The following is an 18,733-nucleotide window of genomic DNA, read 5'->3' on the forward strand; positions in this document are numbered from 1 at the left end:
TAATGCTAATGCTAACTTTGCCTCGATAGAATCAGCAAATATTCTTACATCCTTTCTATTTAAGTGTATCCAATTCCTGTAGAAGCAGTCTCTCCTTTTAACAAGCACAGACCAGGGTGAGAAATTTCAACCATTTGACCCTTGCACAATCTCTCCAGGGCCGATCGACAAGGCTCTCATCATATAATCCCTCGTATTGTGTCTGGGCAGAATCGCAGACACTTTCAAATTTAACCCTAACTCATGGCTTTTTTTCAACATTGACCTCTACTTGTTGAGTAATTCCACCGGTCTTCTACTTTTAATATCACTAGTGCCAACAATATCACCCTTTGTGCCCTTAAAAGGTGATATCTGCTCTACGTCATCAATGTTTGCCCCTGGCAGACATACCTTGGTACTGTTCCACTTATCCTTTTTGCACAATATGTGCCCCGTTTCCCTGACAATAGAGTCACCGACAATAACTAGTTCCTTTGGGACCGGTGCATTCTGCCTTTGGGGTTTGCCGCTGTGTTGCGTCAAGTTCAAGTGGAAGATCTGGCATTGATATGGGCAGGTGAGAGCTTGATGTGTCCCTCAATTTAAATCTTTTGTGGGCATCCACCCTCTCGTTCAAGCTCTCATATAAGCCCATAACAACGCTGGGTTGGTGCCTGATTTCCTCATACTCCTTACATCGCGCACACATAAGGACATCTCATGTCCAAACCTCCCAAGCATTTTATATGGAGCTGATGGATATGTTCAAGCAAAATGAACTTTTTATCAAATACAAGTCAATAGCATATTGTTTCTGTTACTACTACTGGAATAGAATTTTGTGCAAGTTGTTCAATTCACCTTAGGGATAAAGATTATGCTTACAACGAAAATGTATGCAAATGATCTTTAGGGTGAGAATCTTCAGCCATTAGTCATTGTACAGGTGTTGAGGTGATGAATGGCATGTGGCATTTATTTTTCAATCAGCCTTATGTTGCATGACTGCAAAAACATATCTGCAGAAAGTATCTATTTTCTTCACCATGTCCATCTGCATGAGGCTGCCAACCAACTTTTGTCTTTCAAAAAGCAGGAGATTAGGCATTTGTAAACAGGATCAAAACAGACAACAAAACAGAATGTTTTTTTGAAAAAAAGCAGGAGTTTGTTTCAAAAACCTGGCAAAAAAAAACAGAAGAATTTTCAGATAAAGGCAGGTATTTTGTAGAGTCCACAAAAGACTAGAAATTAAATTACACTGGCAAAATACATATTTTATATTGAAATATAGGCATATGATAGCTTACCATTACAGTGTTTTTACACATTAGCTTAACTAACATTTTTCCATCAGTGGATTTCTGTTTGGTTATTTTATTAGGCGTCAGCTTATTTCAATTGTTTCAAGAAAGATGCTGACTCTGCCTTTTTAGAAATGTTGAGTCAAAGTTTTGTTCATAACACTAGCACTACTGTTTACACTTGGCTGTCAAAAGAATTTCCAAAGCTTCAACAGAAAGATTTTTATTTTTCTTTCACCTGGTTAAATATTCTCTCACACTCAGCACTGCCAGGAGAAATTGTTAAAATGCTAAATATGACTTGGGAAAATTTCTTATATTTCAGGCTTCCTTAAGCATTTGTCATTCCTCAACCAAGGACCATTGTACATCAATTCTTTTTTCTTTCATAATAGCATTTGATAGGTTCTCACACTGAAACTGATAGAACCGATGTTGGAAAACATCCATTGCTTCATCTATTTACTTATCTTTAACAATGCAAGAAGCAATGGAAACTTGTCCACAAGAAATTTCAAAGTTGAAAATGACGTAATCCTAAATGATGAAATTTTTACTCCCTCGGCACTTATAAGGATATTATTTTTCACTGGAAACTTGGGTGCCATGTAATCACATAGAGCAATAAAGTACAACTCGACACATATGACATCAATGTCACTATGAAATGCTATATCTATTTTTGCATTTCTTTCTATTCACTACATGCTGTTCTTATGCTTATTTGTTTGCAAATACAGTGGATTCCAGTTATTTGGGCCACCGGTTAATTGGGGCAGCAATCGAGGAAACAGCCAGGGTTTACTTCGCTTAATTGGGACAACATGCCGTTTAATCGGGGCAGGAGACCGCGGCACTCGAGATTACCCTACGATTGTCTCCAACCATACCATGTGGTTCGGTCGGATTTCTGGAGGTCACAACCATAAAACAATAAAAACAATTAGCAGTCCCCTGTTTATTGGGCTTTTCTGTTAGTGCTTCAATCATATAAAAACATAATTTTCAGAATCTGCTCTTCATTCCTATTTTTTAAGCTTCATAACTTGTTACTCCGTTGTCACTTGCGCATATCGTGTTACTTGCAATTTGTGTGTGCCGTGTTCTTTGTTATTGATTGTTTATCTTTTCTACTGTTTTAAATTTTAACCCCCACCCACAAATGTCAGTGAACAGAAATGTCAACTAGTTAGTATGTACATATTACAGTACGTATTAATTAAGCTATGCATGTAAGCATAAATTTATTTTTATTTTGCTAACCTGTGGAAAATATTCTTCCTATTTTCATGTGTCATTTAATTTTTTAATTGGTAACGTAATAAAGTGTAAAATTGTACTTAATACAGTATATATTTACTTTTATAGCCTGTGGATAATAATGCTCCTATTTCCGCTAATTAGAATTGCTGTTTAATAGAATTAAACTTCATTTCACAAACATGATCACAATGACCGGCGCTTACTACACATTGTATAGTGATCGGTATTTTACTATGGTGAGTCCATCGCAATGTGATTTAATCTTACAGAAAATCATTCTTAAAGCTGTATTTTTAACTGTTTACGTGAAACTCTGCATAATTGGGGCAGCCGCTTAATCAGGCCAAAATGCACTAGTCCCAATGTTTCCCAAATAACCGGAATCGACTGTATCTGATTAATTTGTTTCTCACCATTTGGAACTGAAAAATCATGAATTCTTGAATGTCTTCTATTAAACAACATGCATGCACAAGACAAATGCATTACCTTTTTTGCAGATTTTACAATACATGAAAAATTTTGTGTATATGTGTGTATTTAAAATTTTACATCATATTTCTTTGGCATCTTATTGAACAATGTTAATTAGCTTCATATTGCACAAGTTAACAGGAGAGACTGCTTCTACAGGGATGGGATACACTTAAATAGAAAGGGTGCAAGAATGTTTGCTGATGCTATAGAGGCAGTGTTAGGTGGGTCGGAAAACTGCTAGATTGGGGGGATACAAGGACTAATAGATTAACAGTAGCCACTGGCAGAGGTAAAAGTGATTCTTGCACTGCTTTTATTGGAATGAGCCGCAGCCTGGAAAATAAGATACAGGATATTTCAGAGACTGCTGGGAATCATTGGGGTACAAATAAACACATGGGTTGTGTTAGGGAAGCTAAGAAAAAGAACAGGTGCATATAGACTTGCATGTACACCAATGCTAGGAGTTTAGTAAATAAATTTGATGAATTTGACGTATTGCTCAAAACATCAAAGGCAGATATTGTGGGGATTTCAGAGACGTGGTGTCACACAGATATAAGGAATGCAGAACTGGAATTTGGGGAGTACAATGTCTACAGAAAGGATAGACAGGATAGGAAGGGAGAAGGGGTTATGCTATTAGGTAAGAAATACATAAAATCCAAGGAAGTGAAGCTAGTCGACATTGCTGGACAGTGCAGTGTCGAGTCAGTTTGGTGTGACATAAGCATTGGGAGATCAAAATTGAGAGTAGGAGTGTGCTATAGGCCTAATGACTCTGATGAGTATAATAAGAAACTGTACAGGGAAATAGAGTGGGCCAGTAAATCAGAGAGTCTTATAATGGGAGATTTTAATTTCCCAGATATTGACTGGAATTTGGGGGCTGGTCACTCACACAGTAGCAAGGCTTTTGTGGATTTATTGGATGATTGTTTTCTACATCAGCATGTTCGGGAGGCAACTAGAGGGAGTAATACTCTTGATTTGATTATCAGTAGTGATACTTCATGCATTAAGAATCTGCAGGTAAATGAACCACTAGGTGGCAGTGATCACAGTGTGCTGAAGTGGAATTTACTCAAAGAGGAAACTAACATTAGGGGTAAAGGGAAGGGTTATTGCTTTCGTAAAGGCGACTATGATGGACTGAGACAGTATTTAAATTCTATACAGTGGGACCAACTGATGATGTTACCAACAGCAAATTCAAAATGGGAAGCATTCAAAGAACTTATCTTGGAAGCTACTAGGCTTTACATACCAACTAGGAAATATTGTTCAAGGTTTAGGCCTAAGTGGATGTCAGATGAACTAATGAGACATATGGCAGAGAAGAAAAAATGCATGGGATACATACAAATTAACACATGACACAGAAGCCTATGATAGATACAAGTTGATCTGTAACCAAGTTACAAAGGAGGTTAGGCAGGCGAAGGCAGATTACGAGAAATCTTTGGCAAGGGATGCAAAGAAAAACAGCAAAGAGTTCTTTACTTATGTAAACTCTAGAAGGAAGGGGATGAATCAGAGTGGTCCACTTGATATCGATGGGTCAACTGTTGATGATCCTGCTCAGGTAGCTAACAAACAATGAATATTTTGCATCGACATTCACACATGAGGAGTTATTCAGCGAGGGGAATGCCAGAGGTGTATTCAACTCTGGCAGTAAGTAGGAGAATCTTGTAATAACTGAGAGTAAAGTGGAGGAGAAATTGTTGAAGATAAATACAAGAAAGGCACCTGGGGTGGATGGGATCTATCCAGTTATATTAAAGGAGGCAGCAAAGGAAGTAAGCAAACTCTTAGTCATAATTATGAGAGCTTTCTTGGACTCAGGGGAAGTACCCATGGACTGGAGATGTGCAAATGTGACCCCAATTCACAAAGCAGGATCAAAAGGCGACACAAGTAATTATAGACCTGTTAGTTTAACTTCTGTTCCCGGAAAATTAATGGAGGCACTAGTTAAAGAAGCACTGCAGGATCATCTAGACAAGACTTCACTTATAGCTCAGACACAGCATGGTTTTGTCTTGCCTGACCAATTTGATTGGATGTTATGATGCAGTCACAAAAGAACTGGATGCAGGGAATAACTTTGATATTATATACTTAGATCTTAGAAAGGCTTTTGATACTGTTGCACATTGAAGACTGCTGCACAAATTGGAGCAGTGTGGCAGCAGTGTGGCATTGGAAAAAAATTGCTGCTATGGATAAAGGGGTGGTTGAGGGGGAGAAGACAGAGAATGGTAATCAATGGACACTGCTCATCGTGGACTAATGTTTAGTGGAGTCCCTCAGGGTTCAGTATTGGGTCCATTATTGTTTTCTGTATTTATAAATGATATTGATGATGGTATATCAAGCTTAATGTCCAAGTTTGCAGACGATACAAAGGTTGGCAGGGTTGTCAAGGACACTACTGACACTATGCTACTGCAACAGGATCTGGAAAGGTTGAGCAGATGGGCTGAGAGGTGGCAAATGAAGTTTAACATTGACAAATGTAAAGTACTACATATGGGAAACAGCAACCCCAGAGCAACGTATCAACTCTGTGGTACTACACTGACAGTGGTAAAGAATGAAAGGGACCCGGGGGTGGACAACCACCTGGGGGTGGTTCCTATATATCATTGACAATACACCATGAGCTACTCTTGCCGCCCGTCTGCACTGCTCAGAAAACTTCATATCTGCCTGCACAAGCAGGCAGATATGAAGTTTTCTGAGCAGTGCAGACGGGCTGCAAGAGTAGCTCATGGTGTATTGTCAATGATATATAGGAATTTTTCTAGCAGGGATAAGGACGTGATTATTCCCTTGTATAAGGCAATGGTCAGGCCACACCTAGAGTACTGTATACAAGTCTGGAGGCCTCATTTCAAGAAGGATGTAGAGATGCTGGAACGAGTACAGAGAAGGGCAACAAGATTAGTGAATGGAACAAAGGGGTGCTCTTACAAAGAAAGGCTTAAGTTTTGCAAATTACAGTGTCTGGAGACTAGACACCAGCGAGGTGATCTGATAGCGGTGTATAAAGCCTTGAATGGTTTCAGCATGCTCAATGCTGATGGGATTCTTTCTCTTGCTCAGAATAATCACCTGAGAGGGCATAAATTCAAATTGAGGAAGGACAGATGTAGGATAGACGTGAGGAAATTTGCCTTTAGCCAGCGGGTGGTTGGTTGGTGGAACAGACTTCCATCCCTTGTCGTGGAAGTTGATAGCCTAAATAAGTTTAAGGCTCAGCTGAACAGGTATTTCGAACGAACAGAGGGGTGAAGTGGAAGTGGTTATTTATTTATTTATTTTTTTTTGGCTGATGCTGCATAAGCTTGCTTTCTTGCATCAAATGCCTCTACTAATGCTAATGCTAAAGTCAGAAATGACTACGCACAAAAAAAAAAAAAAAAAGCCATTATCCTATATTTTATTTTGCAATGTGCAATAGCACCTGGCAGCCAATTTTTTAATGATAATAAGCAGAAATTCACAATTTTTTAAAAAAAAATCCAATTTCATATTTTAACATAGTTTTAATTTTTTAGTTTTTGTATACAGGTAACCCTCATATAACACGGTAGTTAGGTTCCTATAAAATGTTGTGATGTGCAAAACTGTGTTATACAGGACTAAGAAAAAGTACAAAAAAGGGGGGGGGGGGGGTTACATTCCAAAAGCTAACAAAAATACACTATTTCATTAACAAAACTAACAAAAATACACTTAAATACTACTCTTTTTAAAAAATCCGTAATCCGGGTTTGTTTGCTTTTGCTTGATAAATATTTGTGAATTTCATTATATGGAACTAAGAAGTTTTTGCTCCCTTTTGAATTTTGTGCTCCTTTCATTCAAGAATCTGCATCCAAAAAATAAGATTCTAATTGCTCGGCTAACTTTATGTTTTCCCGTATGCTTTTTAGCGTAAAATTTGAAGTTTAGAATTTTCATCTTCTGATAGCGCAGACATGAAAAGCTATTTCCACGAAATCTACTTTGTCAGCCTCTTTTTCTACCAGTAATTCTTAAATGTCTTCTGTAATCATATCTTTTTTTAATTTTTTTAGGAGCACAGGAGACTAAGGCCTTGTTACTCTGTGCATATTGTCTATAAATTGCATGTGTCCCGAGGTCGATTTTCTGTTTGCTGGATGAAAAACCTGAGATTCCGGGAGAAAAACCATGCTACCCTCGCCTGAGCTCGACTAACTCAGCCACGTTGTGAAAAAATCTATAAAAATTTTTCCCATCACCGACGGGATTCAAACTCAGGTCTTTTCCACCCGGTGTGTGGAGGAGAGCGATTCTATCAACTGTGCTACCCACAAGAGCTTCATCAAAACCTTCCCCTCCTCCTGACATTGCAATCTCTACTATTGCGCCGATTCTCTTTTCTGCCAGTTCGAATGAACTGAATCTGGCCATACATTTTTCCGCACGCATTTAACATTGACAGTTTTACTTCTTTCAGCAATAAAGCTATGATTCTGATATACAGTCCAGAATTGAGAAATGTTTCCGTGCCTCCAGTTTTTTCAGTAGATTCGGAATCAATTTTTTTCCAAAATCCATTTTAAAGATGGTTATAATGCCTTGATCTAATGGCTGAATGAAAGAAGTTGTATTAACCCAGTAAACTAAGGGTAGGAACAAAATTTCAAAGTTTGGATGATTTAAATCTTTTGGATGGCCTGCTGTGCTAATAGTAATAAAACTTTGAAATCTATAGATTTTTCCACAAGTTCAATAGCACAGAATGTAACATGGGGATTTCCCAACAAAATAAAATACAGGTATTTCTCAATATATATATATATATATATATATATATATATTTTGAATAGCAGATCAACAGCGGGGATTCAAAAAGGGTGGAAATGTTGAAAAATTACATCCAACGTAATAGCATGGTTTCCCCACACAAAAGCTCAAAAATACCCTATTATGCAAGGTTTTCCGGAATTCTCTAACCGTGTTAGAGCGAAACTGTATTATATAAGTACCGTGTTATACGGTGGTTGCCTGTACAGATAAAGATGGAGAAACTCTTCTTTGCCAAATATATATTATGATGGTGAGTTGGAGAATGGGCATAATAAGTAAAAAACAATGGATTTTCAATTATAAATGCAGAGAGTTAGCAGTTATGTGCCATGTAATAACTTTGCTCCCAGTGGGTAGATATTCATGAAAATTTATATCTGACTCATTTAGAAGGATTTTTAAAATCACCCGAATATTTCTGTGCACTCTTTGAAGGATTGGACAAGCAATATGGCAAATATACAGAAACAAAATGCTCTTGGTTCATGCATTTTTTCTTTTTTTTATGGTCTATGCTTTTTTCTTGGTTTTTTTTTTTTTTTTTGTTATTAGTTTTGAATTTGTGAATTATTACTATTTGCTTATTATACTAATCACAGCATAAAAACAATAAATGTGTTATTATATTTAAATTGTTATTAAAATTAAAATAAAAATAAGAATAAGTAAACTGCAATATGGAAGTGTTAACTGTGGATATTAGGATTATTTAATTTAGAAGAAAGGTTGAAATATGCAATCTTTCTTCTAAACATGCACAGAGATGAAATATGCATTATGTTTCACATGTTCTTTTTTTTTTATGAAAACCCCAAACACGAAAGGTATCAAAACCTATAGTACTTAGTACCGTGCATGGGTTGAAGGAGAAGTATGTGGGGAGGGGGATGCCGGAAACTTTGCTCTTGATTATAAAGTATTACAAAATTCTGAGTGAATGTCATGTTAGAAGGTATGAACAGCAAAATAAAAACAATTACTTTTATATATTATTAGCTAACTAATTTATAACAATGTAATTGATTATTTACTGTTTGCTTCGATTAATCACAGAAAAAGGAAAAAAATCAATAAATTTAAGAAATAAAATCTAACATGTCTAAAATATAAGAGACTGCATACATTAACTTGAATTTTTTTTTTAAACGGATACAGATAATGCCTAGATTCTTTATATTTTTTGGCCATTCATGTACTAATACTTTAATACTTCAGTTGTGGGTAATCTAATTAGAATGGTTCACAAACTTAACTTCTATTTCATCATTATATAAAAAAAAAAAAAAAACTAACAAAACGATTTCTGATTTTAAGATATGCCAAAGAACATAATAAAAATTATAAAGCGAGCATTCTGCTTTGTCTAATAAAAAGTAACTTGCCTGATGAATTCCAAAACTGGGTTTGCAAGATATTGAAAAGGACCTTGAAAGTTATAGCCTGATTCATTAACTGGATAAGAAGAAAAAAAAAAAAAAAACACATAATTTTTTTTTTTTTTTTAATTTGAATGTTACATCAAGAAGTAACGATAAATTCATGAAATTTTTAATAGAGCTTTTTAGTGCATGATGACCACGTTAAGTTTCTAAAAATTAATCAAATTCAAATAGTATAAAACCTTTTACTAAGCAAAGCTAAATATATTTGGTTAAATATAATATGGAGTAAAAAAATGAATAAAAATAAGCAGTTTTAAACGAAACAACAATTCTCAAGTAATCATGATTTGGATCAACAAACGACAAATTAAACTTAAAAATCCAAATGCGTGAAAAATGGTTAAGTTCACAGATTTACTGAAAATTGAAAAGCCTCTCGGAGTACGAGAGTTTAAAATATCAGATTTTTAAATGGATTTAATCTAGTGGCAGAATAACTCTATGGGATTACCATCGTTGCCTATGATATGTGAGAGTTTCAAAAGTTCTTTTAAATTTGGAAGAAAGCTGAATGAGAGTTGCCGATCATGTTTGTATAGGGTAAATTCGACAATAATGTGCTTAATTGCAAGCAGAGAGCTGCAATGCGTACAATATTAAGGATTATTTTCTGTGAGGAGAAATAGTTGAGTCAACTGACTATGCCTGATTCGTGCTCTGGCTAAGATTGCTTCTTTCTTTCTGTTTGCACGGAAACTAGAGGTCCATAACTGTGGTTCTGGTTTTATTTGAAATAACTTATCTGTTTGAGCTTGCCATAGATGTGTCCATTGTTCCTTACAATGGACACATCTTCTGCTGGATCCCAGGCCACACTGGCCTGGGATTCAGCAGAAGATGACTACTTGCTAGCATTCCTGAATATGCATCATGTTACTTCCTGTGGTTTAGATTAAAGGATTGGTTGGCGAGTTGGTGTTTTGTAAGGCTACTGGTGTACTCTGCGAGTCCATATATATTATACTTTTTTTGATGGAGAGATGGAGTATATTTTCTAGGGCAAGCTTGATGGGAAATAACTGTGCTGTATAACTGCTGCATTCGGTAGGCAGAGATACAGAGACAATGTTTAAAGGGGGAACTGCTGCAGCACCTACTTCACTATCAGACTTTGATCCATTTGTATATATTTTTGTGAAATGCGGATAATTTTGTGAATATCTGTTGTGCATTAATTGTCAGTTTGAGACTGGCATTTCTTCTTCTTCCTTCGTCTAGTTTCTTTAATATAAAAAAGTTTCACTTGAGGAATGTTTTACTTGAGTAATTTTGGAAGTGATATGTGTTGTTTACATAATGAGGATACCAGTAATATTACATATCAGTTTAAATTTAAACACTTTTAATAATTTCATAAACTTGAATATGGAAGTGGCTAACAGTTTTATATTTAGAATTATTGTTATTTGAGTGTTTTTCCAAAAAGACTTAGCAAAAATTTTGATTTTTCTGAAAATAAAGGTAAAAAACAAAATAAATGTCAAATATAACATTTTATAAAAAAAAAAAAAAAAAAAATTATTGAGAATTCCAACTCATTAAGAAAAGTTCAGAAAACTTTTTTTTTTCATTTTTCAAAAATAATAATAATAAAAAAAGCAGGTGGATCTATCAAGCCTCACACCAGTGAGTGTGTTACAATTTGAGGCTTTTAAACCAGCACTACCACTGCTGGTTAAAAATAATGACTTCTCAAATATTTCCAGTTTTAAGAAAATGCCACTCTCTCAATTTTTCAATAAAAGTAAAAAGTAAAAGTAAAGTGCAGCCATTATCAACCCACTGCAGGGTGGAAGCCTCCTCAACAATTCATGCTGAGGGAAATGGACCATAATCTGCCACGCTGGTCCAGTGCGGGTTGGCAGATCGACCGTATTCAGCAGTCAGGGGCTTGAACCCCGGTCGACTCAAAGAGCGTGTGCTACTGCACTCGCGCTCCTGCCCACTCGGCTACGGAGGCCGTAATTTTTCAATGAGATTGCTTAACTCTGAAAATATTTTTCTTCTAAATATATACCATGACTGATTGCAACTATATGGCTACTACAAGGGTGGCTCAATAAGTAATGCACGTGTGAACGCACACAAGCATGCATACACAAACATGCATAAGGAAGGGGAAATGTATTATGTACACCAGTTATACTACCAATTACCTATAAACACACCTAATATCATTTTTCTGGTGGTTTTAGATCTGAAGACATGTTTGGACAATGTGACAGCTGTTTCTGGCAATGGTGTGTGATGGAGCACCTATTCAAATTGGGTGATCAGCCACATCTATCCATCAAAAACTCCTGGCAGTCTAAGTGGACCAGACAATTGATCGAAGTAATGTCCGAAGGTGGCTTCAATGGTTCTGGAAGGTTATTTCAACATGAAGGACAAACCAAGAACTGGAAGAACGTTTGTCACAAACAGCAAAAACAAAAAGCTCATTGACAAGTTCATTCAAAATGGCAGGTGCATAGCCACTAGACAAGTGATGGACACTGCAAGAATGTCAAACGGAGTTCTGACATCATTAACAGACTGAGGGGTACAGAAAAATCTGTTCTTGGTGGTTACCTAAGCTAATCACATGAGAGATGATGGCTAGGGAGAAAGGGATTAGCATAAGTAGAGGCACACAATGCAAGAAAGCAAGCTCATGCAGCATCAGCCAAAAAAAAAAAAAAAAAATCTATGATGATCTTCCAGAGAGGTTTTGTGCTGGCAATGCTCAGTTATTTAGAGGTCATCACGTGTGATGAAACATGGCTGTTCCATTATATTCGACAGTCCATGAAATGGGTACACCCAACATCGTCTGTAAACAAAAAGACAAAACTTTCCAAATCATCAACAAAACTTATGGCCACCTTCTTCTGGAATCAAAATTGCATAATTTTTATCAAATTTTGAAAAGTGGAAATGCCATCAACAAAGAAAGTTACTGCTTATACCAGAACCTAATTGATTTGAACTTTAGGGCTATTGACCACAATTAAAAATTTGAATTTCTCTACCACTCACTTTATATTATAACAATGGCGGCAAGATTCAAATGAAACAACAGTTCTATGTATACTAAGTTGAAACCTAAAAAATCTCTACCTAAATTAAAAATAAAATAATGACTGTGACTAGGACTATAAAGCTACTTATAGAGTATGATTTAATATATCCTTAGGTCCTTGAAGTTGTCAGAGACATTCTCTTAGATATGCCAGACAAGCTGTACTTGCTACCTGGGAGTCTAAAATACTGATGGAACTAATATTCGGGTGACATTCAAGTCAAGTATATAAAATTTCAGCGAAGTCCTTCAGTGTTAGTAATGCTGGGTGTAACCTCCATGCACAAGCACACTGGGTGACTACCCAGGTATGAACCCACATAAGCAGGGGTCGAGGTGTGGCACCCAAACTACATGGAGAAATGATAGATGACTCTCATCAACTGGTGCAATACCACCACTTTGCTTATTGGAGGCTTGACGTGGTGGAACACATGTTTAGTCTCCAGAGCTAAGTTCCGGTCAACCCTTCCAAATCTCTTCCATCATGCAGTATGACTGATGACTTTTGAGGTTATGATGAACATCACGGCGAGATCCAATCTTCCTTACATTTTGAGGGTACAGCTCTAAAACGGTGTTTGCAGGCCGGCCAGTAGTTAGTACACCGGGCCGAACCTCTTGGTAACTCTTTTGGAGGCTTCCGGATCAGCTAGCGTATAATCTTGCTACCTCTACTCTACTGGAGGAAGTTCGAGTAGTGTGTATGCAGGGGGGGGGGAGCATTGCCAAGGCCAGGTTATGTCAAGGATCTGGGCATGTTCTTAACATGTGTACTCCCTATCCAAAAATTTCATTACTTCATACAGCATGTCCCCCCCCCCCCATTTTCCTTACTATTGAATACCATGAATTGTCAAACTAATAGAGTAAGCTCATCTGCAAAAAGATCAAAATCTCCCAAACACTTCCTAGTTCATTTCACAAATATACGTGATCTCAATTCTAATCTGAGCGAAGTCCATTTCCATTTGCAGTTTGCCAAACCCCATGTATTTTTCTGAAAGAATCTCAGTTATCAGTTGATTCAACTACTGCTCATTTCAGTTGCCCAAATTATTCCCTGTATGATTCCTTTCACCTCAAAGGTGGTACTTGTCCATTCTGATATTTACTGTCAGAGACTTGGTAATTTGGAATCTCCTTTTTCAATCTTCTCTGGCTTAAAATCTCTCTACCTCACTGTATCAAATTCATCCGTGTCTCTACCATTCTCCCAACTCCACTAATCACTTGGAGCTCTTTGACTTTCTCTCTTTGCAACTTGACTTTCTCCAGTCCAACTTTCCTAACAGTGAGGTAATTTTCCTTGGTGATTTTAATGTTCACAACTCCAGCTAGATTCCATTTTCTAGTCACAACGACCCATCTTGTCAAGATGGTGAGGCTTTTGCAATTTCTAATAACCTTGCACAGATTGTTCATTTAACCACAAGAATACCAGACAATCCCAACCATACAGCCAACACGCTTGATCTTTTTCTCACAAACAACGCTTCTAAGTACATGGTCAAAGTGAGTGGTCATTTAGGTACCTCAGATCACAACTTGGTGATTGCCTCTTCTCCAATGGAGCTTTTATCTCATGGCTATTCCCAAACTCTTGTTTGGCATTACAAGAATGCAAAATGGGATGACCTGCGTGATTTCTTTTCTTCTTTTCCTTGGTCGGATTACTGTTTCAAAACTTCTGATGTCAACGTTTGCTCAGATCATGTCAATGAAATTATTCTTGTGGGAATGGAATCCTTTATTCCACATTCTACTTTAAAATCTCGTCCTTTATCTAAACCTTGGTTTCAAATAAATGTGTTAAGGCTGTTCAAGAGAAGAACGTTGCATATCGTAATTGGCTTGTTTCCAATTCTTTGGTTTAATTTTCTGCCTACACCAAAGCTTGTAACAATTGTAAATCAGTCATTAATCAGTCCAAACTAGATTTTGAACGGGCTAAGAGTAGAAAACTTGCTTCTTGCCCTAATAGTAGCCGAGCATTCTGATCTCTTGCCAAAGCTGTTAGCCGCAGCTTTTCCCAATATCTGCTCCGACCTCTGTCAAAACCAGATGGTTCTGTTGTCACTTCAGCCAAGTATAAAGCTGACCTGCTAGCATCCCATTTTTCTTTCAACTCATGTATTAATAATCTTGGTAAAACACCTCCCACCATTCCCAACATGTTTGATTCAATGTCTCCTGTGGTGTTGCGTCAAAAGCATGTCAGAAGGATTTTGACGAATCTCGATGCTAAGAAAGCTCCAGGTCCTGATGATATTTCTCCACTAGTTCTCAAAACCTGTGCTCCTGAACTTACTCCTGTTCCTGTTCTTTTTTCGCTTTCTTATTCTAAAGGTGTTTTTCATTCTACTTGAAAATTTCCTTTATATCCAGCCAGTTCCTAAAAAGGGTGAGAAGTCCCTCCCATCCAATTACTGTCCCATTGCAATTACTTCTACTCTTTCTAAAGTAATGAAGAAATCAATTAACTGCCAACTCTTAAACTACCTAGAAACCTTCCGTCTGATCAACGATCACCAGTATGGATTCCGTCAGTGTCGATCCACTGGTGATATTCTGTCTTATTTTACCCATATATGGACAAATTCAATGGAAAAGTTTGAGGAAACACAAGCAGTTTCTCTTAAAATCTCAAAGGCTTTCGATTGTGTTTGGCATAAAGGTCTTCTAAACAAGTTTCCATCTTATGGTTTGCTAACTGTCTTTTGTAATTGGTTATCCAGTTTTCTTTCTGATCACTCACTGAGGGTGATAGTAGATGGCACTATGTCTTCTAACTTCTCCACTAATGCTGGTGTCCCCCAAAGTTTAGTTCTTTCCCCCCACTCTTTTCCTCTTGTATATTAATGACCTTCTTCCATTGACTGGAAATCCTATCCATAGTTTTGCTAATAATAGCACATCGTATTCCACTTTACATTTTGAAAAACCTTGCCCTGCTCAATCAGCTTCAACTTCTCTTCAACTTTTCGCTACCAATTCCTTAAATGCCGATCTCCAGATAATTCTCCAGTGGGGCAAAGACAACTTACTTGATTTCAATCCTTCTAAAACTCAGTCTTGTCTTATATCTCGCAAAAAGAATTCTTCTGCTCCTATGCTTATCTTTAGTGACACTCCGATTTTTAGGCAAAATGATATATCTCTTTTGGGGATTACCCTGACTTCTAATCTCTCTTGGCACAAGCACATTACAAATATTGCTTCCTCTGCATCTAAAAAACTTGATTTTCTCTTTCGCTCTTGGCATTACTTTTTTCCAAACAACTGTTCACTCTGTACAATTGCAAATCTGCTCTACCATGGAATATTGTTCCCACATCTGGGAAAGTGCCCCCAAAACCTCTCTCAGGCTTCTAGATTCCATTCAGAAGAGGGCTGTTAGCTTAATTAATGACTCCTCTCTAACAGTCTTTCCACTCTCTGTCTCATAGAAGTACTGTTTCTGCTGCATGCCTTTTCTGCAGATACTTCCATGGGCACTGTTCTTCTGAACTGGCTTCTATAATTCTCACCCTCTCTTTCAAAACAGTCTGAACAACTGCTGCCACCAGCCAACATCCATTTACTGTCCAACTTCAAACTCACAGAACCAACTTTTCATTTTCCCTGTTTATTCATTCAACTGCCGTTTTCTGGAACAATCTTCCTTCACAAATATTTCCTGAAAATTACAATCTACAGAAGTTCAAGTCTAATGTCAACAAATATCTTCTTTCATCTTCTCAACCTTCAACCCAAGCACAGTACTAAGTACTATAGGTTCTAATACCTCTCGTGTTTGGAGTTTTCAGGAAAAAAAAAAAAATAGAACAGTTAAGTCAATAAAATGGTAGTCTTAACTGTACCAATTTAAGTCAATAAAATGGTAGTCTTCAAAAACTTGTCGATTTCTTGAAGCTGGAATTTCACTGCTTGCACTTGGATAATCTCATTCCCAATTCAGTTATAGTAAAATATTAGTTGCATGATATCTCACAAGTTGTATAGAGATTACTTTTGTATTGTTTCCCTTGGGCTTCATATCTTTGAAGATTTCACTGTATGATGACGTTGCTGACAATTCTGCAAAGGAAGGTTTCTCCTAATAGGATTGCAATTTTCTCTGGCTGAGTTATATTGTGTCCTTTCTAGCTCATTATTGACAGAGGGTCTGTTTAAAGTTTGCCTCAGATTGGTAGTGGTGGGAAACTTTTCAAGGCCTACTTATTTTCTTTCTTTGTCCCACTTCATTCTTCATTCCACCACAGTTTGTAAAGTTTGTGGCACTGAGTTGATGCCTTTGTTATTGCAATATTTGCTGCAGAGATTATTTGGCTTGTGAGGTAAATGGCAGCACTATTAACACACCAACAGAACCAGTAAGCTGGTATTTTTCCCAGTTTGCTTTATCTTTCATAGTTTGTGATATATCACATGTACCTAGTCTCCAGACACTGTAATTTGCAAAATTTAAGCCTTTCTTCATAAGAGAAACATTTTGTTCCATTCACTAATCTTGTTGCCCTTCTCTGTACTCGTTCCAGCAGCTCTACATCCTTCTTGAAATGAGGCCTCCAGACCTGTATACAGTACTCAAGGTGTGGCCTGAACCGTGCCTTATACAAGAGAATCATCACCTCCTTATCCCTTCTAGAAAAATTCCTGTATATCATTGACAATACACCATGAGCTACTCTTGCAGCCCGACTGCACTGCTCAGAGAACTCCATATCTGCCTGCACAATTACCACCAGGTCCTTTTCATTCTCTACCACTGTCAGTGTAGTACCACAGAGTTGATATGTTGTTCTGGGGTTGCTGTTTCCCATATGTAGTACTTTACATTTGTCAATGTTAAACTTCATTTGCCACCTCTCAGCCCATCTGCTCAACCTTTCCAAATCCTGTTGCAGCAGCATAGCGTCAGTAGTGCCCTTAAGAACCCTGCCAACCTTTGTATCGTCTGCAAACTTGGACATTAAGCTTGATATACCATCATCATTATCATTTATAAATACAGAAAACAATAATGGACCTAATACTGAACCCTGAGGGACTCCACTAATAACATTAGTCCACGATGAGCAGTGTCCATTGATTACCACTCTCTGTCTTCTCCCCTCAACCATCCCTTTATCCATAGCAGCAATTTGCCTCCAGTGCCATACTGCTCCAATTTGTGCAGCAGTCTTCCATGTACAACAGTATCAAAAGCCTTTCTAAGATCAAAATATATAATATCAAAGTTATTCCCTGCATCCAGTTCTTTTGTGACTGCATCATAGCATCCAATCAGCATTTTCACTAGAGTGACAGCATTTTCACTAGGGTGACAGCATTTTCACTAGAGGTCGCTGAAAACTTGCAAACATTTTTGCAAACTTGCAAACATTTTTTTGGTATAGATTTTCTTGAAGTTTGCAATCACTTGATGGTCCACTGGTCAAAGAAGAGGAATGGTGCTGGGTGGCAAAAATTTGACTTGACCAAAATCAAATTGTGACTCAAGAGATTGAACAAAGTTGGGATCATGGCTTGGTATGTTATCCAGCAGGAATTGTGCCTTCACAGGAAGCTTATTTTTCTCAAGATAACTCTTCACTGAAGGACAGAAAACTTCAAGCATCCATTCATTGAAGAGATATCTTTTAACCCAGGCCTACTTATTACTGTGCCAAAACAGTCCCAGCATGCCTTTGACTTTTTTTTTTTTTTTTTTTTTGTTTAAATACACTAGGGGTGTTAGAGTGATACAGCAGTACAGCTTCAGCTTAAAATCTCCAGAGGCATTGGCACCCAACATGAGAGTGAGCCTATCTTTCATAGGCTTATCCTTAGTGATGTATGTTCTCCTGGGCTTCCAGAAGAGACTGGTTTCATCAACATTAAAAAACCTGCTGGGGAAGATAACCCTACTGATCAACAAACTGTTGGAATTCAATTTTAAAGGCCTCAGCTGCTTTTTAAAGGCCTCTGCTGGCTTTAAGGTCTTCAAAATGCACAGCACTACCACTGGTTGATGGAGTTTTACGTTTCAGATGATCCTAGATCTGCTTAGCATGTTCACAGATAAATTGTCTAGGCACTATGTCACCCTTCATCTGCTTTTCCCTAATCCATATGAACAAAAGCATTTCCATAATAAAGTTTTCCTTATGTACCAATGTGGAATCATCACTCTTTAACACTCTTTAGAATATCCTTTTGTTTAGCTATTGTATAAACGGTCGGATGAGGAAAACCATACTCATGTACCAATTTTTACTCCTTCTTCATATTTTTTTTATCATCTGCTTTAATTACTTTAATGGATATTTCATTCTTAACTTGGGCTTTAGGAGCCATGGTTATTTAATTTAAAT

The 18,733-nt window shown here is 37.2% G+C and overlaps 1 protein-coding gene across 1 annotated transcript in view; it reads right to left on the reverse strand.

Moving 5' to 3' along the window:
• Positions 1-18,733, reverse strand: part of LOC150085750 (AP-5 complex subunit beta-1-like) — an 842,186-nt gene that overhangs the window by 280,807 nt on the left and 542,646 nt on the right. Inside the window, exon 17 of the mRNA XM_090374678.1 lies at positions 9,254-9,323. Coding sequence (XP_090230804.1) covers positions 9,254-9,323 — 70 coding nt within the window. The remainder of the gene's footprint in view (positions 1-9,253; positions 9,324-18,733) is intronic.

Source organism: Mastigoproctus giganteus, chromosome 5, assembly GCF_048544385.1.
Source record: "Mastigoproctus giganteus isolate SK-2022 chromosome 5, ASM4854438v1, whole genome shotgun sequence".
NCBI lineage: Eukaryota > Metazoa > Arthropoda > Arachnida > Uropygi > Thelyphonidae > Mastigoproctus > Mastigoproctus giganteus.